The sequence below is a fragment of the Lutjanus erythropterus genome, chromosome 14 (genome assembly GCF_056507025.1).
Source record: "Lutjanus erythropterus isolate fLutEry1 chromosome 14, fLutEry1.hap2, whole genome shotgun sequence".
In the NCBI taxonomy this organism is placed as follows: Eukaryota; Metazoa; Chordata; class Actinopteri; order Lutjaniformes; family Lutjanidae; genus Lutjanus; species Lutjanus erythropterus.
The window spans coordinates 15005993-15028522 of record NC_139330.1 but is presented as its reverse complement, the minus strand read 5'-3'; the positions used below and the strand labels follow the sequence as shown (position 1 = coordinate 15028522).

Genomic DNA, 22530 nt, shown 5'->3' with positions numbered 1-22530 from the left:
TCTCATCTTGGTGAGAAAAAAAACTTTGTGACCATTGTTTTTTCTCACTGACACAAACTAAAACATAGGCTACATTGAAACATACAAACTAAACAACTAACTAAACTTCAAGAGTTAGGGGTGTTGAGAAATCCAAGACAGAAATCCATGATATATGACATTTGATGCTGGATCAAATAAATTAGATAAATTAGCTTAATGGGTATACTAAAGTTAAGAGAATTTATTCAACTCCTACAGCTTTCCCAAAGCCAAATTCAAGCACTTTTCAAGGTACATTTTCAGCACCTTGCAGCTGTGATTAATTACAAAATTATATAAATATGCTCAAAATAATTATTTAACTTTTCCATCACATTAAATCAGATATCATCAGGCAATAAACAACCAAAACTGTCGACTGTGATAGCTTTCTTTCCAAAACCCAAAGACAAAGAAACCAATATACAATTCATACTGACAGGCTGGAATGAAAGAAATTAAAGCAAGCAGTTTCAAGCACTTTATCCAAAATCCAAGTAGTGAAACACTGCTTTAAAAGTGTTTTCAAGGATTTCCAGTTCCCGCACAAACCCTCTATTAAGATCTAGGGAAGTTAAGATGTTTGTGTAATACATCTTTCCTATCATAGATTAGTTTAGAAACATTGATCTAACAGTCTATAATGGTGTTTTTCCTAAATCAGGTCCTAACCACGGCTTTTAATCGATTAAAACAAGATTTAAAAGTTAGGAATATTCTGAGTAAATGTAAGATGGGTAGAAAGTTTGCAGAGGGTGATAATGTCTTTGTGTTTGTGAGCATTTTTCTAACCAAACAATCTTGTTCATATTAGAGTGATGAATATAAAACTTGCCATAGTTTGTTCTCTCTCTCTCTCTCATGTTAACTTGTTGCAGAGGAGGGGTTTTGTGGAGGATAAGGGGTCGGAGGAGGAGTGTCCTGAAGGCCATTAGGAGCCTCCCCCAGGGTTGTGATTGGCTGAGGCTGTTGTGAGTGAGTGCAGGGGAGGCCAGTAGGAAGGTGAGTGGTCTGGTAGCCTGCTAGGGGGCAGGCAGCCACTGAGAGCGGCCACCACTGCCTCTTAAAACCTAAGGTAGTCCTCATTACAGCTACAGACTGATAGACAGAGAGCAGGGGAGGGCTGGAGACAGTGCGAACACAGGGAAAGGGACGGAGAGTGAGAAACTGTGAAGAGGGAAAGTTAGAAAATAAGCAGTCCTACTTGAGTGCTCACCCTTCCTTGACTGCTGGCTCCCCACTGCACTACCTGAGGCACACATACAAACACACAAACAGGCAGGGAGGTGTTTCAGGGAGGCTTAGAGGGCTGACTCTCCAGGGAAGAAGGGAATTAAACACTTTTGTTTCCAATCCACCGCGTCCATACTCAGGACACAAAAAGGGATTACAGCTTGTACGCCTGCCCCACTTGTTCCTCTCCTCTCTCGGCATTTTGTCTTCACTGAGTTACTTTGGAGACTTTGGATACAACCTTCTTGAATTGTTGGTTCGAGCTCAGAGAGGCATGGCACACGGACAAAAGAGCCCCAGGTGGGCATTAACCCAGGGCTCTTTCAGCTTGGCATTGGGCCTGTCACTCTTCTCCCTCCTCCTCCTCCTCCTCACCGTCTCGGCCGCAGATGAGTACGACTACTACAGCTGGCAGTCGGACAACTTCCACAATGGCCGCTTCTACACCAAGCAGCCCCAGTGTGTGGACATACCGGCTGACCTGCGCCTGTGCCACAACGTGGGCTACAAGAAGATGAGGCTGCCCAACCTGCTGGACCATGAGACCATGCCTGAAGTGAAGCAGCAGGCGGGCAGCTGGGTGCCCCTCCTGGCTAAACGGTGCCACGCTGACACCCAGGTCTTCCTGTGCTCGCTGTTTGCACCGGTGTGCCTGGACAGGCCCATCTATCCCTGCCGTTCGCTGTGTGAGGCTGTGAGGGACAGCTGTGCTCCGGTGATGGAGACCTATGGCTTCCCCTGGCCAGAGATGCTCACCTGTGATAAGTTTCCCATTGATAACGACCTCTGCATCCCCATGCAGTTCACTGGGAACCACGCCACCCAGCCACCAGGTAGGGCAGATATGTGTCCATACACTCACTCTAGACACATCCTCAATTCAACACACTCACAAACAAAAGCATCTAGGGGCAAATTAAAGTCCGCAATAGTGTAAATAACTTTATCTTTAGTGTGGCTTCCGCTCAAAAGTTATAATAGCAGGTAAAATGTGTTTCTGACAACATTTTGATGACAATTTTGCTCGTTTTCATATCTTCTGAAAAAGGTTCAACATTTCACGTGACAAGCTCAATCAATTTAAGTTGACTACATCACTAAATAAAAGTTGCTGCTGTATTCATCAATAATATTATTTCCAAAACATGGTTTATATTGTACATCTTTTATATTTTAGAATCAGAATTTAGAAATAGAAATAGAACTAGAATTTAAGAATCACATGCATTTACTGAGCCATTTTAATTAGGGGTGTAAGAAAATATTGATACGCTTAAGAATCACAGCGTTATGTTTTGTGATTAATGTATCAGTTAAAAGTCATATCATGATACATACAAAGTTTGTGGCAGTGCTTCATTTTGTTCTGTGTTGTTATCTTAACTGTTCTGATGAAACTTTTTAAACTGAAATATTTGTGCGCATGGAGGTATTTTCTTTACACAATTAGATTACAAATAATATACAGCAATATACAGCCCTAATATTGGTTCACATATCATTTTACATATAGTGAGTATTCAAAACTGGGTTAAAAAAAATGAAATAATTGTCATAAAAAGATTAAATTAGTGCCCTGAGTTGTGCTGTGCAGACACAAATGCAGAAATAAGACACTATTAAAAGAAAACAAAATGAAGAAAATTTCATGACTTTGATTCATTCCTTTACCAACATTATTAAGACAGATGAACATTTGAGAACCTGCAGTCAGAAACAGTGAGAGCCTGAAAACGACTGTGAGGCTCAGGCGGTTTCGCTGCGCTGCAACGATGACAGATGAAAGTTTAATTGAGAGAATATCCAGAGGAGGTTAGTAAGAGACACAAAAGCAGGAAGAGGCTACGGGGGAAAGTTCCTGAGTAAGTGGGCAGTTGAGGACGGCTCCCTGCCATCCTCATGCGCCTCAGGGAGGGACAGAGACAGACTGAGAGACAGACAGGAGACTGAGTGACTCCGGGGGTCAGATCTCTCGCTGAGTTAAGATTAATGGACTGTTACGTTAAACACACCTTAACTGAGAAGGTGACACACACGCATATGTATCCACCTTTTTCACCAGACGTCTATCAACGGCTAATCAATCAATCTAACAAGTGAGTGAACGGAGAATGTCTCATGTCAAGCTGTCATGCATGCAGCTCACAGGCTCATCTGCAGAGTGTCAGAAAATGAAAAAATAAACCCAAGATGGAGGAAATAAGAAGGAAAATTACTAGACTGGGGTTTCTGGGAGAGATTTAATTCACAAAAAATGGAAAATATTATATAATTTTTCTCAGGCAGTGAGTAAGAGAGCAGACAGATGGGCCAATAGTGACCCATGAGTAGGCGAGTGGGAACTAAATGGAGAGAAATAGGTGTGTGTGAGTGTGCATGTGTGTGTGTGTGCACTGCGTATGCGACTACTTAAGCAGCCTCTTTCACAAAAGCAGTCAGTACTGAGAGGGGGAGAGACGGAGTCGATGAGAGTCTTTAGACAGTGGAGGGGGACAGTCCCCACTGTGTCCCAGCCTGCTAGGCCTTTTGTTGGGTCTAGCAGCCAGCAGGCCAATTAGCTAGAAGGCCAATTACTGAGCTCCCCCACTAATTAGTCGACATGACAGGACAAGAGACGCAGGCAGAGAATGGGAATGGCTAGAGTCTGATTGTCCCTGAGAGAGGCGAATGGAGAGGAGTGAAAGGAGAGGGAAGCTGGGGAGTAAAGAGAGGCAGACAGCGCACAGAATGGGAGAAAAGCTGCTTCCTGCAGCATGAAAAAGTGTCTGGCTCTCTGCTTTCAATAAAGACCCCAAGAAAAAGGTTTATTATTCTCATTATTCCACCTCTTGCCTTTAACCGTTTATTGCCATTTCTTATCTGCTTAGGGTGAAATGTTCCTGCATGATATTTCATTTGATATAAAAGATAAATGTGTTTTCCTTAATTTGATTTACCAAAGCACTAAAAAAGATTTTAGCCCTGTCAATCGTAACAACTTGAGTGACATATCTTTGCTTTTTATCAATAATGTTCACAGCGTACTGATATATATATAACTATCTACCCAGATAAAAGAGGGAAAAGATTGTCTCTCAATTCACGCAGAGCTGACTTATTCCATTAGGGAAAATGGCTGTTCTGTTTTTGTAGGACGGGTATCAACTATGTGACATTTTGGCTTTGCAGAGCCATAACTCATTCTTTTACATGCTGCCTGAGAGAGAGGCAGCTTAAACTCTGTCTGTCACCTCCTAAAACAGGCAACTGTTTGTTGATGTTATCTGATCAAACAGTGATCAGAGGCAGTTTAGATTACAGAAAGTGCTGCGAGATCTCCATAAAAATGTGGAGGGATCTTTATTATTAACCTATTAATGTCCACTGTGGAATTTTATGATTTCCTTTACAGCACTGGCTGAGTTCAGGGCAAATCCGCTGAATTTTTTCAAATTTGTCAAAGCATGCACTTACATAGTTTTTCATAACATCTGATTTTTAGTTGTTAGGGATCATAGGAACCTGTAAGTGAAATGACTGCATCTCAAAAACTAAAAGTTACCTACCGCTTTGTACCATCAGATTTAATACACTTCAATTTCAATAATATGTGCTTTGATCCAGTGTAAAACTGATATTTAGCATGTCAATTTTTTTCAACAAAAAAAAGGCATGATAATCATGTGAAATCAAAAAATGTTGATCAGGTGTAGCCACACAGTTTCCACAATTTTGAGTTTCCACCTCTAATGAAAATAAATTCTGCGGGTTTTTCCTTAAACAAACTAAATAAATAAAATACAGTTGGGGGTTAAACAACTTTTTGCAGAGAGATAAAAATGTTGAATTCAATGTCAGAAGAACAAGTCTAAGAATAGACTAGAATAAGAATAAATCAAAAATTCAATATTGGTTACTTTAAAAGAGCGATATATGTAGGAGCTGCACATCGAGGACAGGTGAATACTGCAGTCCAAATAGCGAGTTGGAGCCATAGATGGTACATTAAGTAGGCTGAACCTCAATATATAGAAACTATGCTTTAAGAGTGCTACATCGTAATATGACAATAACAAGCAACAACAAGTCCTCTGTAAGTGGATCAGCTGTTTATAACTGTCAGTTGTCTGTCGACATAAAGCTATGCCTGTTATCCTGAAAACAAAAACCCACTGCTCTGAAAATACACACTCTGGACTTTTAGTCCAGCACTATATAAGGCATAATAAAAATGTCAAATCAAAAAATTTGATTTTGTCAGGTGTAGCCACATGTCTTGAAAGTTTCCACAGAATCGTCTGAGTTTTCACCTCTAACTGAAGAAAATTAATTTCCTTAACTTACTAAATATAGTCCCTAATGGATAAAGCAATTTCACACAGACAGAAACAGATGAAAAATGTTGAATTAAATGTTTGAAGAAAACCAAAAATTGAATATTGGTTACAGAAAATGTAACAATTGAATTTGAGGGTGTGCTTGTGTGCATGTGTGGGTGCGAGTGTGTGTTTTTGAAACTGAGAGTGAACTCGTATCACTTGTAGCCCGAAGGCTCAGTCACTGACATTTTGTTAAGAACCAGAGATTCTCAGATGTGCCGATGAGGCCATCCTGAGGACAAGCTTTTGGCTCTAAAACACACACATGCACGCACACACACACACACACACACACACACACACACACACACACACACACACACACGCGCACGCAGCCAGAAATAATAAAAAGGAAAAGAACTTCAGCTAAGAACTGAACTGTTCCTGGGAATCCTCTGTGTCAAAAGACGTGAAGGATCCTCTTCACACAGGATCATATGAGGACTCTCGTGGTAATCCAGGTGCATCTTAGGGGAGTTGGATCAATCGCAGGAATTAAGTGCTGTGCTACCTGCTGCTCTCCCTGTCCGGGAGGCCCAGATGCTATCTGAGCTATTCTGCAATTACACGATATAGCACGGTTCGAGGGCTCCTGTGGAAACTAGCAGTGCAGAGTTAGATTCACTTTCCACCTCTCTGTCATAGCCAAAACTGAGATGAACACCACCACCACCACCTGAGCTCAGCTTGTGTGTGTGTGTGTGTGGATGATTTTTGGCATGTGTTGGCACTGTGCCTGTGTGTGTGTGTGTGTGTGCACTGTAAAAACTTAAAACCAAATTTAAAAAGTTCATGTCCAGGCTCAACTAAAGTTTTAAGTTGACTGAATCTGAAAAGACAAGTTGAGGTAATTTTGTAAGCTTTTCTAGTGAAATAGACTTGAGACTAAAGCCCCTTTTACACCAGCTGACCCCCACTAACATCTGGCTTTTGTCTTCAATGGGAAAGGATACACGTGGCAGTGATATAAGCAGAACACCTGCATAGACACAGTAATTTTCGCCACTTTTCAGTGAAGGCAATGGAGGCTTGTCATCTCTTTTGCTCCTTTTTTATACACATGCTGCTTGGTTTGACTTGGTGTGTCCGCCCAGCACAGTGGAGTTTGCACCTGCTTGAAGGTGTGTATTTACTGATGACTGCTCATCTAGTGAAATGTCTTAACGGTGGATATGCATTTTATTTCCCATAAATTCTTCACAATAAAAGTGGCCTGTTATTTTGTTGTCTAAAAGCTTTTATTGTGAAGTAACAAAATCAGGAAAAGTTACATTTTCATCAGCAGGAACTTAACACAACCCCTATCTAGCTGAAATCAAGCATAGTAAAAAAGCTGGAACCTGAAAGTATAAACAGCGACACACGACAGGAACTAAATTTCAAACCGCAGAGTTTCAGTTAGAAGCTACACAAACTTTTCTTTCATTCTACTCTCCCAGTGTGAACATAAACACAGGATCAACTGACAGTGGAAAAATTGTCATTGTCCTAATGTTAGCTGGTTCTCTCATGTTTAAACCCCCCCACATATACGCACTACATTTGGTGTAAAAGCAGTATAATTCAGTTGTACTTTAGAAAATATATTCAATTAGCTTAAAATATTAAGTTGAAGCAACAACTGTCACACTGATGAGCATTACAAACAAATTTGATTTCCTTTTACATTTTCTGTTTGAAGAGTCAGTTCTCCACACAGATAACTAGTAAATTTATTAAATTAAATATTAAATTTAATGTACTAAATTGTAAGTGTTATCTTCATTATGGTTTGCAGTGTTTTCATTATATTGACAGGCAACCATGACTTCTCTTAAAGTGTATTAGAGAAACACAGCAAGGCATCATAAGTTTTCTTCAAACTAAACTCAAGAGTTTAAACTCTCAAACAATCCATGCTGGGAAGTTTACTAATATGTTGACCATGTTTCTTTAGAAATATAATTTAATGAGCTGATTAAACTCTGTTAGTATATTCATTCCACTCAGTTTTTCAAGTTAAAAGACTTCAAGCTAGAAGAACTCGTGTTTATAAGTTCTTAAGTGTTCTGAAAGTAAACGCCACAAATTTTATATTTAATTACCTTGGATAAATGGAACTTGCATATTTATGTTAAGTTAATAAGAAAAGATTAGTTGATTCCAATAAATTCTTGTATGTTTTTTTTTTTTTTTTTACAGTGTGTGTGCATGTAATAGGGGCCCATGGGGTGTGATTATGTGAAACACAAGTCTGCAGATATTATACCAGGGAAGACAAGCAGACTGCTGACAAAAGAGGGCCCAGGCATCCAGGCCAGCAGAACTCAAGCTGTCAGGCAGAGCACAGTTACCACCCATCAACTCCACCTTTTTTAATGATGCTACCTTTAGCTACTGTCAGCATCAGTACATCAACAGATATGATAAGTATAGGAAGGAGTCTGCTGGAGTCTGTTTAAGTACGCGGGACAAACTCAAACATAACTCAAACTGCATGTTGCCACAGAAAATGCTCTTTGAGACAATATGCACGTTGTCCAGTGAAAGTCGTTGAAATTGCATGGTGTGAAAGATATTGTCTGTCCTCGCCGCACTCATTGATGCGGCTAGTGTAAGTTACAACCATGCTAAAGGAGACAGGCAGCGCTGTCAGGTCCCCAGCAGCACAATGGGCGCTACTCATGTGGCCCTGGCTGCTATATGAAAGGGAAAATGTGATCCAATGCTGTGTGCATGGAAGACTGCCTCGGCCTTTTGAGAATGTATTTTCTCTTCTGTATAGGATTCCTACAGATGCAAGGAGCGTGCTGTGTTTTAGGGGCCCCGGGGGCTGCCTGCGGGCCATATTTAAGTCCTCCTCTGTCTTTCTCTATGCCGCATTAAAACAGATGTTAGACCCCCCGACATAAATCACACGCTGCATTTCATCTCCGGCACAGTACCGTTTTATGTCATAAGTGTTGCTGCTCGTAACTTAAAGGGCCCAAATGAGGCATGAGATAGTGACCTGCGCATACTTTAAATGGAACGTTCCTCCCATTAAAGTCACTGTGATGCTCTGGCTGCAGGGTATGAGCTACAAGACATGTCAGGGGATCAGATGACGACGTTGTTAGATCTGGTTATTTTTTTTTTTGTGTGTGTGAAGATATGTGCATGAGAAAGTGAGCAGAAGCATGTAAGTTTTCCACAGACGGCATTTGTGAAATGCTGCACACATAAAAGTGATTTACAGTGTTTGTGTTTTCAACAGCATGTTTGAAGTGACTGAAAAGGATTCTTGAATGCCATGTCATGACAAATAAAGGTTTTTAGGGATCAAATGTGATTGAGTAAAACGATTCAGCTCTTTTAGCCACTTAGTGATGATTACTGTAATCTACGTTGCTAAAACCATGAATTTAGATGGATGCACACAGCAATTTTCATCTGCACTAATTATGACAAAATGACGATTATGATATCATCACTGTGTTGTCATGTTTTTTGAGGTCACAGCGGACAAATACTTTCTTTATACCTTCTATTCCAAAATTATGTCAGTATTTGACAAATTACTTTTCGCACCTGCATCAATCATATCAAAATTGTTCTCATGCAAGTTTAACAAGTTTTTTTGGTCACACTTTATTTACAGTTCACTAACAAGACATAAAAAGATATGCTTTGTATCAAAGGAGACAAAAACCAAAAACTATAAATAATATGTTCTTTATTAGACAGTATTAGGCCCTTTATTAGAGTGTATTATTTCCTACTGTTCCACCCTTATGAGACTTTATTAGAGGGTAATTAAGGATATGTTGCAACACAACTGACATGAAGTAGCATATCTGTTACTTGAGACTCACCTTCTTTGTCCGGTTTCATGCAGCTGGCAGAGGAGCCAAAACAGATGCCTACATTCTTTGATCAAATTACATTATCTGCTCACAGTATTACAATAAGTCTGTGCAGCCATTTACAAAATACTCTTCCACCTCTATAATTTTGGCCTTTTCTTGGTAGATCTTCACAGATTGTTTTTAAATGGGGGCGTAGCAGACATGTGATTTCACTTTAGTTTACAGTACAGCTCTGTTGCAATTTGTCCCTAATTACCCACTAATAAAGTCCAATAAGGGTCTAATAAAGGGTCTAATACTGTCTATAAAATAACACATTATTTAGAGGTTTTTTTTTAACTTGATACAAATTACGGCTTGTTATGTCTTATTAGTACTACTATAAAATAGAGTGTGACCATTTTTTCTAATAATGAGGAGATTTTGTTGCTTTGGCATCTCTAATTTCTAAAACAAAAAAAAAAAAAAACAAGCCAGTAACTAACAATTATTAGTTTGTAAAGTGTAAAAAAAAAAAAGTAAAAAATGCTCATCACAATTTCCCAGAACTCAAAGTGACGTCCTTATATTACTTTGTTTGTCCAACCAAGAGTCCAAAACCCAAAGACGCTTCATTTGCTGTCAATGACTAGGAAGAGGAGCAAATCCTCACATTTACAAAGCTTGAGCCAGCATGTTTGACATTTTAGCATTTTTTTTTAAAAATGACTGCAGTCGATTACCAAAACAGGTGACAACTTATTTCCTTTTGATTGACTCATGGGAGCAGCACAAAATTCTGGACCCTGTAAAGAGGCATTCTCTATGAGCCCCGCCCCACATCTATGGCTATTTATTCTAGTATCTTTGTTGGCCCTCCGCACATGAGGGCCCTGTATACTCAGTCCCCTGTACTCCCCAGTTGGACACCCCTGGATCAGTTAATCAACACATTGCTGCAGCTTTAAAAAGTACTTAGAAAACTTGGGAAAACTAGGTTATGAGAAAAAGAGAAGAAAAAGTCAGTGAAAGACAAAAGACAGCAGGGAAGAGAGACTGAAATGGAGAAAGTGATATTAACCTCAGAGCTATGACTAAGTGAACTTGTGCAGTTAAATTACTGGACTCTTGCCGTCCATCATTTCCACTCTGGCTCGCTGTTTGAAGATTAACAGCGCGGCTTTCCAACAGACCACCTCCCTACTCACCCTGCTCCCATCGTCCTTTTTCCTCTTATCCACCTAAACTCCCAAACTCTCCATCCTCCACGTGAGAGACAATATCATAACATTCATCACTATGATTGGGAACATTAACGTTTCTGTAATAACCCTGCGTGCAAACGACAAAAAGCAGCGCATAAAAGTGTGGTCAAGTCCAAAGTCAACCAGAGCAAGAACATATTTCTCAAAAGTTAATAACATTGCGTGTTAAAAATTCCTGAAGTGCTTTGAGATGATGGCAAAGTACATTAATGACCTAATGTCAAAATATTTGCTGAGTAGAAAAGTGTCCAGGAAAAAAAACACACTGAGCCACGGAGCAGTGATTCCCACCAGAACATGACGGTGATTCCCCCAACGGAGACCAGACTCTGATGAGGGCAGTCGTCGCTTAATTGATTTCTCAGTGGCATCCAAATGGTGGTTTCTCGGTCCAAGCTCAACTAAGTTTCATGGAGGGACTTGCTTTCTCCTGACACATGCTCTGGCATCCGAGCAACTGGGCCTCCTGCCAACATACCACCCCTGCGAAACCAGAATGAATTACCGTTGAGTCTAAAGAAGACGTAACAGCTTCAATGGAATCATTCAAAACAGACAAATCCAGGGTTTGGGCGTCTCTTGAACTGTTTGTGCGTGTGTTTCCGTGCTCTTGCCCCAGTCTTCATGTCAGCACCAGACAATTAGAGGCCTGACCCCTGCAGGCCTCGCAGGTCTGCGAAAGCATGGGAACCCTCAGAGGAGGAAAAACTGGCAGTTACTCCACAAGAACACGGTTCAGCTCCCTCTGACATACATGCATATGCTCAGCGGTGGTTAAGGGGGTTCACCTCCCCATGACCCAAGCAGCGGAGCATGCTAAACTTTGACCCCTCTCATTATCTGCCCAGACGCTGAGGTTTGGGCAGGGGTGATAACCTTTGAACCCTGACTTTTAACCCAGGGGCCTGGGCTGGACCGTGCTACGATAATCCTGAGTGTGAGATACACAGAGAGAGGGCAGCAAGCTTTTGGGGGAGAGATGTGAACATATTTTAGATATTGTGGTGAATAAATACCAGAAAAAAAAAAAACTTTCCCTATAAGCAGTCGTCCTGAAAAAGGCTGCTTACTGTCAGCACAGACAGGTTTTCTCTGCTGATATTTCTCTGCCCTGTAGGTGTACATACTGTATGTGGTGTGTGGAAGATTTCTATACCACATCCTTCTCTTCCCGACCCCTTTCTAATATTAAACCTTGTCCTCTCGCTGGCACAAGGCTCAGTTTTGTGGATGAGTGGACTGATGTGTACAGCTACAACCAGCCCCCATGGGATAACATGGGTTTATCTAGTAATTGTCATAATAAAGTTTTATATTGAAGAGCCTTTGGAGAAAATTGAGAGGGAGTTTCCCTTTAAATTTTCTTCAGAGGCTCTTGAGTATGTCCCTGTGGGTTTGTGTGTCTGAAAAGGAACAGATCAAGGGCAATAAAAACAAGTTTTGTGAGTGACATGGGTAATAGAAATGAGAGTCAAGATGTTATGACAATTAAAGCATAATATGGAACATTTTTGCATTAAATGTCTAAAAACACTAGACATGTATTTTGATGAGTTGTGTACTTTAAATTTCCCCAATGTTTCCAGCAATATTCAAATGCAGTGAAAACCATAATTTCTTAAATGTAATGGTGCGTTTCCTGCTGGCCATTGCTAGTTGCAGTAAATTCTGGGAAAAACACAGGGTATGTCCGTGAACATGACTCCTGCTTGAGACATGTCAGATAGTTTTTCATCAGCTATGAAGACTGCAACTCCCATGATCCCACGCTACTTCACAGTGTCAACAAACTAAGTCTTTTTTGAGTGTTTTAATCAGAGAGAGCCCCCTGATTGCAGAACTTTCATATACGGTATATTTTATCAGTTTTATACTGATAAAAGTGCACTGAACAGATAAAAAAGACGTGTGGTCTGCACTTCTCATGTTTTATCTCCACTGTGTGGGTCCGCAATAAACAACAATCCCCAAGTCCAAAATCAAAGTTACTTAGGCTAAACATGCTTAAAAGCAAAGCAGGCATGACCATAAATTTTGAGTTAAAAATAAACTGAACTTGTTGCTTTGGTTTCCCCTTGCTGTTTCACAATGTGTGGTTGCTGTGTGGCCTAAGTGCTGGCCGTGACTGTGTACTGAATCACTTTTCACCATGTTCAGCTGCTCCTGCTGCAGCAGCGTTTACCTTTCTGCACAGCCAAGACCACGCCTGCACCACCAAAATATACAAGGGCCAGAATAAAAACATTTTGTCCAGTATAATTGCAGGGCAAACATCAGTCAGCCTGCTGGCCTGCATATTCGCACCGCAGCAAATAGCCTCTGACAAGACGAGGGGGGCTGCAAATAAGTGCCTCCAAAGTGCTCAGGGCTTAACGATTTCATACTGACACGACGGCTTTGCTTTTGCTGACTGCACTTGACTAACAATGACCTCAACTCTGCCGTTAGATGTTAATCTGGCTTTAATAGAAAATGAAAGGTCTAGTTGTTAATGACAAATTATTTCTCTGTCTCCTCAGTGTCGAAGGTGTGCCCTCCGTGTGATAATGAGCTGAAAGCAGACAACATCATGGAGCATTACTGCGCCAGTGACTTTGGTAAGTACGAGACATTAAAAAGGGTAAGATCTGGATTGAGACACACTTATAGTACAGTACAGGTGATGAGGGGCTGTTTAATGCACAGCTGGGCTGCTCATGCGTCAAAGTAAAACCTGTAGCACCTATTGTCTTCTTTGCCTGTAGGTGGCGATATCAACCGCCACTGCAACTTTTCTGTCCAATAAGCGGCACAGGTTAGCATGTGCAAAGCTCGTCTGGAAATGATCAGTCCCTTGTGGAGAATAAGTGAGTGACTAACAAAGTCAGCAAAGAAGTAGTACAACAGTGGAACCATGAAAACAAAATGTTTCGCCCCAGGCTGTTTAGGCATTAAAACTGTGTTTCATCAGTTACCATTATAATAAAACAAAGGAAATAAAAAAAAAGAGTATGAGTAGAGATAATTAAAGGCACATGGACAGTGCCATCATGAATATTTCACTAAGTTTGTTTTGGCTTTAAATATGACTAAATTACATTAAAAGCAGCAAGTTATTTTTATATATGAAATGTCCATCATTACATTGTGTAAGACCGCCCCTCAGTGCCTCATACTGAAGCACAATGGACCCTTCAGATGCTGTTTGAGGCTCTGCCAAAAAGGCTCTTTTAACACGTGGTTAACATTGTGAAGTTTGGGTAGGTTTAGGCACAAAAACTATTTGTGTAGGTCTAGGCAACAAAATGACTTTAGGACAAAATCATGTTTGGGGTTACAATAAGTATGTTACGTCATGTAATGTCACTGATGCAACTTGCAAGCCAAAGTCACATGATGCACAAAACATTATGTAACTCAAACTTGTAACAATATTTTAGTTTTCACATGGGACACAAACCGCATTGTCCTGTGTTTTTTTTTTTTTTTAGCTGTTCATACACCACAACTCCTCCATTCTTTCTTTCTCTCTCTTTATACTATGTTGAAAGTGTGGTGGTGGGCTTGGTGACAAAACATTGGAATCAGACAAGCTGGTAATGAGAAAGGGCTGGAAACTAATGCAAAACACAAAAGGACATATCTATAGACAGTCTTTGATTTGTCTGTTCTGAGCTACAGTAGAAATACAGTGATGTAACATGGCAGCCCTCATGGAAGAGAATCCACGCCCTCTATAGAAATAAACAACTTAATTTAAGGCAACGAATGAGCAAAGAAGGATTCTTATTTTCAGGTGATTATACACTAATGAAAACATACTTATGAATATTAAATTTCATTTCTGCCAATAAATCCTCGTAAATTTTACACACGGGACTTTATTAATAGACATAAAAATAATAAGGTTTGGGCTGATGATTTTTTCATTACATATTTACTGTTTCAGTTTTGATCTTCCTTCTTTAGCATGAAACCATATGTCTGTTAAATCACATATGTTTGTGAGTTTTTGTGGAAAATGTTCAAGATGAAAGCATGCCAAATTTTGCACTGCAAGCATAACCCTTTTCTTCTCATACGCTGATAAATTAATTTAACAGCTTTCAGTCCCCGATGTCCATTCAGCACAGTTTTCTCAACTTTCTGCTTTCCAGTATTCACCACAGTAATGACCTGCTGCACATGGAGCCAGACCATAATTATTCCATTATTTCTGCTCATCGAGGCTTTTGGCCCATCATACTCCACAGCAGCTGAATTTTCTGCTTGCATGGACTATTGCCCCAGTCTTTAGAGTTAATGATATACTGCTCTCCATTTTCTCTGGTCATAAGATTTTGTGCACTGGAGTAGAAATGGTGACCAAAAAAAAAAAAAAAAGAAAGAAAACTCATAACCTTGGGAGACTTGTGAAGAACATGGCTTATGTTTCTGAACAGATTACAGAGAATGGTGTAATTGAAAATGAAATGTGGACAGATCGGTGCTGAAAACTGTATTTCTACACTGTAGTGTCGCACAGAGGAAATGTCTGCAGTTGAAAAGAGACCAAGTTTTGCAATCTGTCTTTTAGCAATTGCAGACACCTATGAAATCGCCTGAATATACAGAACATGACCCATCATAAATCAGAAATTAATAAACACTAATAATCACGTCCAACAACAACAACAAAATAGATCTTTGTGCACATTACTCACATTCTGAGCTGCAGCCAAAACATAGGCTCATCTCCATCATTAATCATGACTATCACAGATATTTATTTGTCTGATTAATTTCAGGATTACATATTTCAATCTTCCAACATGAGGGTGTTTCAAGGATCAGAAAGCAACAGAGATTCTTTCTGTTCATTAGAATGAAACATGATTACATGTGAAAACAGATACCCAGCCATACAGACACATTTTATTGGTTATTAATTTACGTGACTGGATGAGACCGGAGGATGAGCAGAGAAGTCGAGATAACTATGACGTATGGATTTGGAGATCAAGGCAAGAATGACTCCACAGTGTTATTCTATAGGGCGATAGCTGATTACACCTCCATCTCATGCCTTATGAATGTTGTCACCTATTCATCTTTGGACACAGTTTACCCTCAGAGCATTTTGCACTTCGTGTTTTATTACTTTTGATGTCTGATCTCTCCACATTCCTTGTTGCACCATCCGGCAGCATGGTGCAGAAATGATGGGAACAGAAAAAAAAGGGGGAGGGAAGTGAGTCTGGCAAACATGAAGCTGATACTTGGTTCATACGCTCTCAGTACTCACTAGACCCATAAAAACATTCTTTGGTTTGTCCTCATAGGAGAACCCTTTTTGATTTCTGGTAGAACCTTTTATCACGGTTCCAATGCTTTCTGAGAGCCCAGCATACAGGGTTACACCTAGAAGGTTCCGTCCAGAACTCCCTATGAGAGGTTCTAGAGAGAACCCTTCTATAATGTACAAGTTCTGTTCAAAGCCCTCTGAGGGTTCAATTCAGAAATTCTAAGGGTGCTAACAACCTAACTTTTTATATTTCAAGGGTTTTATTTTATGTTTTATTTATGTCCAAGTTGGTCAATCTTTTACATCAACATCTTCTATGCTGTTTTGTGCAATGATGCAAAATATACATATTTGATAATTCCTTCTAAATTTATTAAAACTAGAGTAACAAGCCTGTTTTGAAAATTTAAGGCATAAAAAGTACAGGTATTTATGTTAAAATGTAGGGAGTAAAAGTAAAAAATTGTCAGAAAAACAAATACTCAAGTATAGTACAGACGACTGAAAACTCAAGTACAGTAATGAAGCATTTGAACTTAGTCACTTCACACCTCTGTTTATTTCTAGAGTGTAGGGAAGGTTGCTTGCATAAAGAAAACCTGTTTCTTCTCAAAATGACGGCACACTTGTCTCTCCTTCTCTTTCCATCTGCTTCTACACCTCTACACAGCCTCTGCCCACTTTAAAGAAAGTGAGTTTGTATAAAACACGTTGGCTCAGCTTGTCACAAGGACACTGGCCAGGCTTCACAGTGGCCCTGCTGCATCACTCATGGCCTAATATGAGTGGGTATTCAAAGTGATGCAGCCAGGGAGGATGATTATTTTATCCATCCTATATCTACTGCATGCACACATACACATGAATGCATTCATTCACAAAAATACTCACATGCTCAGGCATGCACATAAAACCACGCGCCCTCAGTGAAGGAACTGCATGTGAGTCAGGATGCGGACGAGAGGCAGCTCAGCACACACATTCCTCCTTGAACATGCTATCACTTTGCATGTACTTTATACGTATCAGAGTGTACCCGAGGGATGTTTATGCAACTGCAGACAAGCAGGCGAGAAGTGAAATGGCGATCTTCCAGCACACTTGGGTACATAGCCATGCTTCATACCGACCCCACGCCTTTGCCCGGCCCATGATTAATTTCACCTGTCAAAATATTCACCCAGAGAATTCCTCTCTCAAATGCTTGGCAGTTCAATTTTAATCTCTCACATGTTAAAATATGAACTTATAAACATGGAGTGCAATGGGTGATACAAGTCAGTATTTCATTAGGCTGATAAACCGGAGTTCACTGTAACCAAACTCCACATAGACTGAAAATGGTGTACAAGAGGTTATCTGTTCTGTATGTTTTTGTTTTAAAAATACAAAAGTGTAAGCTCAAAGTAAGCATGAGTATGAGACATAAACACTGATTATATCTGACTACCAAGTGCCGAAGTAATTGTGGTCCCATACTGAAATTATGACTGGAGCTTTGGACTTAAAACTTCAGACTTCAGACTGAGTTTTGAAATATGAAGACTTGAGACTTGATTTAGATTTAATGGCTGTGTAACTTGACTTCAGACCCAACTCTAAGGCTTGATGATTCAGGAAAACACAGACAATTGATTGTTGTGTCTCAGTTCATTGATAGTGATGCTTTGGGTTGAGAGTAGGGGTGGGAAACTTCAATTCTGATTCTGATTCTTTGGTGCTGGTGACTGAATGAATAGAAAAAGGGCACAATTTTATTTTCAGTCTCTTGTTCCTGTTCCACTAAATTACAATACGAAACACAGCTAGCAATTAAATTATCCCACAGCCTTTTTATTTTAAAAAGTTAACTGCATTAATTAAAAAATTCATTCATTTGAAAGCATCTTAAAGTCTCACGCCTACATGAGAAAAATAAACTGATGGGGAGGCTGGGTGCTCCACTGTGTTGTTATTAACATTATGTCTCCGGCAGTTGACAGCAGCCTCTCTGCTGCACCAGTAGCTCTGGGGAGAGACACTGTTGTCCAAGATGCAAAGCGGGTGCAGTGGTTTTGATGTGAAACTCACTGATGTTGCCTGCTGACAGTTACAACATGGATAATTAGATTGATGATGTTGCCCTCAGCAACCGAAGATACCAAATTTTACATAGTAGTTAGACGTTGGTTGTGACAATAGCCAGCAATGGAAAACAAGAAAAAAAATGTGATGAAGTACTTACTACTATGTTAAGTATTCAGGTATTTAAAATTTTTTGGAACAAATCCTTTCTGTGATCCACTTCTGGCTGATGCCCAGTGAATCTATGTAGAGTATACGGTGTCAGACAGGGGCACTGAAGTAAGAATCCGTTTTTTCCTCCTCCCCTGGCTGGGAACCTCCAACCCAAAGCGCCTGTATTTGATGACCAGAGAATGAGACTCAACAATCAACTATCCTACTGAACTATGATTGGGCGAAGTCTCTCGTCAGTGGTTAGATTTTTTTAAAGACGGAAAAGAGAGCCTAGAAGAGGTTCAAAAATCTTCTCTCAGACCAACATTGTGCCAAAAGGCTACCACTTTTTCCCCCAGTGATAAGACAGCACCAAACAGTCACTGCATAGCCACACAGTGTGGAAAGGACTTAAGAGATTTGAAAGTGCCTTGACTTGCCTATTAAGACTTATGACTTGGACTCACCAATAATGGCTTATGTCCTGAATTGAACTTGCTTAAAAAGACTTTGGTTTTAATACCAAAAACATGTCCTCCCTTTCGTTTACGAGTTCTCCTATAACTCAGACAGACAAACATGCACACAGGATGCAGTTTTTCTACACTGCTGGAGAGCTTAAATGATGACACTCTGGAGAGGTGTAAAATAGCTGCTTCTTTGGCACAGCTCAGGGCTCAGTGCTGGTCCTGCAGAAAGAAGAAATGTCACAGCTGCTCAAAGTAGAAGGGAACAAGGGAAGTGACACATAAACAGCTTCTGGGTGGAAAAATCTGTGTTTTATAGAGTACAAGTTGAGTTATAATGCCTCTTTTCTTTTCTCCCTCAGTGCTCAAGATGAAAATCAAGGAGGTGAAGAAGGAGAAGGGCGACCGGAAGCTGATCGCGGCACAAAAGAAGAAAAAAGTGTTGAAGCAGGGTGTGCTGAGAAAGAAGGACCTGAAGAAACTGACGCTGTACATCAAGAACGGCGCCAACTGCCCCTGCTCCCAGCTGGACAGCCTGGGCTCCAACTTCCTCATCATGGGCCGCAAAGTGGACCAGCAGCTGCTGCTCATGTCCATCCACAAGTGGGACAAGAAGAGCAAGGAGCTCAAGTTTGCCATCAAGTACATGAAGTCCCACCAGTGTCCGACCTACCACACTGTCTTCCAGTGAAGCGGCCCCGTGTGCTGCTCGCAGAATCCACGACTGCTCCCCACGTTCCACCCGTTCCACTAATTCTTGTTTCAACAATGCGTCCCTGAACTCAAGATCCCTGCAAAATGTGTTACCAGCCCGCTACAAAGGGTTACATGGTGGTCATGCTTTTATTTTCTCAGCTTTAATCATGAATCAGGCAGTCAAAGGGGTCATCCTGATGTAAATTAATGCTAGAGAGGGGAGATTGCAGTTCCCTCTGCATAAAAAAGCCCCAGTGAAACAGATTTTGTTACAATTAGGGTGATATAATTTCATTTCTCAAAGAAAAACACATTTTGATCTCCCCCGTGTAATTTAGTCTCCTACTTTCCTGTTCTGATATAGTAGAACCAATCACTTTGTATGATATCTTACAGCAACTTTATCGATTAGTCAATAGCAATAAGACATCAGAACCTAAAGATCTGAGGCAACTATTGGAAGGAAAAGATGTTTGGTGAGGTAATGATTATAGACAGACAGAAAGGAATGGGAGCTGAGTGGGAAGGCGGGGTTTGTTTCAGTGTAGAAAGAGCTGAGAGAGATGATATACACTTCAGTATATGTGGGCTGTGCACCCACTGGCACAGAGCTCCCAGGAACAACATCAAAGCAGAGAAATGTAGATGATCCACTTAACTGTATGTTTTAATAATGTAAAAAGTAGGTAATTCAGATGAATACTAGATGATTAGGAAACTGGGCTTTTTTCTTTTATCCCTGCTGGGAAAGAAGAGCGACGGAACGAGACAGACTGACAGACTGGATGATGCTTCCACTGACTTTGTACAGCACCGTTTTTTGTGGCCTGAAAGAGGGAAACTTGAATATTTTTTGCTTTTTGAATTGGAGGGAGAAGGAGGCAGGGAAGACATCTTCCTGAAAATGAGTGGAGAATAAAAGAGAAAGAAAGAGAGAGAAAGAGACTCTGGACAGAACCAACAATGTTGGGTTGATAAGTCTCTGGTACTCACTATTTTTCACTATCACTCTTCAAATGTTTCTTTTATTTTGTACTTAAATTTTTGAATTTGCTTCAGTTAAACTTATATTGTATGAAAGCAGAAATCATACATACAGACATAGCACCTGAATTCACTGTCGCCGTAGCAATAAAAGATGAAAATTTAACTTCGACAATATTTTCTAATCAGTTAACCTGTAAGTAGTTCTGTTACTGAAATACATCTTTGTTTTACAAAAAGTAAATGAATAAAATATATTTGAAATTTTTATAAAGAATATGAAATGTGACATTTCTTTATCACAAAGTGCACATTCTTCTGACTTTATCACCATGTTTGCTTGGTTAAAAACATACATAAGTGCATACTTACACGCACAAATTTACTTTTCATTTGATTCCAAACAAAGATATGTACTCCCCTGGATAGGATTAAGTACTGAAACTCAGTGTCCATATGGCACAGGGTCCCATACAGATGATATTCATCAGACCAAATCACAGTGCAGCTCAAAGTGGTGCACCTCATTTTGTTGCCACATGCCTGAACTGTTGATTGGAATAGTTGCCCTGCAGTACAGACGTCCAGAGACATATCATCAGATCTTTAGTTTACTTTACAGCAGCGCTCACTTTACATGGGTCTGGCAGAAGGGGATGTTAACCTGTCGTTAGCTGCCAAGCTAAACAGTCTAAAGTGTTGCTGTATTTCGGATGTGGCATGCAACTCATGTTTAACACTACTGTTGTAAAGGGGGAAAAAATCTGGTTTGGTCTTTTGCATTAAACTGCTAATGATTAATATATTGTTCAAGTTCAAGTCAAAATGTATTTTAGCAATGACAAAAGTCACTTTCTAATTTTGCTGACCTTCATTATATGCTACTTTAGCACTGGTATCGGATAAAGCCTAAGCAATACCCAACTCTGCTCTTGGGTCTCTTTAATGCTTAATAGTTTCATTTTCCATTTAAAAAATAGAAAAGTAATAAAAATTGTCTGCATTTCTCTAGTTTGACAGATTCAATTTTTCCCACCACACAGTCAGATGCTGTCAACCCATGGCATCAATAGAAAAAGAAACTAATCCGATTTTCTAGTTTTTAATTTAAGATTTATCAATGCAACTGTCCAACATCTTTAATTTCCATTGATCTAATGAACAGTAAATGCAATTTTAGACAATTTAATTAACTTTGAATGCTTTGAATTTTCTATTACTAAGTGGGAAATTAAACTTAATAAAACAAAGCCTCACACAGACCTGATGTAAGTTGCATGTTTTCCAAAAACATTAGAGTACATAAAGGGTTGTAGGAGCACATACGGTCTGCCCTGCACTTTCATTTCTCCTTTCAAAGGGAAAAAAAGAGGTGAAATCTTAATTGTGCTCTCTGTGCGCTGCCAAAATCTTCCAGATCCACACTGGGCTTTCCACAAAGCCGGGGCTACAAAACCACCAGCATTTAAAGTTAAAGAGTAAAAGGGTGACGCAGACAGACAGCAGGCTGCACCATAACAGACCAACTTTATCAAAACCATCCAGAGCTTAATCACTGCAGACACACACATAGCTAATTCACTGCAGTAAAAAGAATTTGGCAACTTTGTTCTCCAGAATCCAAGATGGATCAACTGTGACACTGTACAATGTTTATTGTCTTCCGCCCATATTTCCCGAAATGTGGAGACTTTTGGACACAGTTCGAAGCGTGAACGCCAGTAGAGTGACGACCTATTTCCAACTGATTGTGGAGATGCACACTCTGTCCCTCCACTATGGAATGACAGAAACAGCAGGGGATGGGGTTAATGGGTAGAAACGTGTCGGACGGGACCAGCAGATCCTCTGCGAGTAATCAAACACAATAAACAGACAGCTGGAAATTTAAATTCCATACAGGTGGAGAAGCCTTTGTTGTGAAGTGTTGACCCCCATCCTTTATGATTAAGTCTGATGAGCAGATTACATATAATGGTGAACAGCCTCCATAAAACAAGACGTGGTAAATCAGTGACCTGAGACAAAAAAAGAAGGAAGGTGAAAAAGGAGACGGAGGAGAAACTTGGCTGGGTCCCACAGACACCCATCAGCACCTCCTCAAAGGTCACTTAGTGTACGTACTTAATAAGGGCCCGATGAGGGACCAGCGATACACAAAGAAACACACACACACTCAAAATACACCCATGTTGGGGAAAATATGACGACAAGCTCCTA

General features: G+C 40.2%; 1 protein-coding gene across 1 annotated transcript; it reads left to right on the top strand.

Annotated features, from left to right (window-relative positions):
- The first annotated feature begins 1065 nt into the window (after positions 1-1065).
- Positions 1066-20594, top strand: sfrp5 (secreted frizzled-related protein 5). The gene is made up of 3 exons (XM_084736078.1): positions 1066-2087; positions 13203-13280; positions 18993-20594. Exons 1-3 carry the CDS (start codon positions 1529-1531, stop codon positions 19319-19321), a joined length of 966 nt encoding a protein of 321 aa, XP_084592204.1. The 5' UTR covers positions 1066-1528; the 3' UTR covers positions 19322-20594.
- Positions 20595-22530: the final 1936 nt, after the last annotated feature.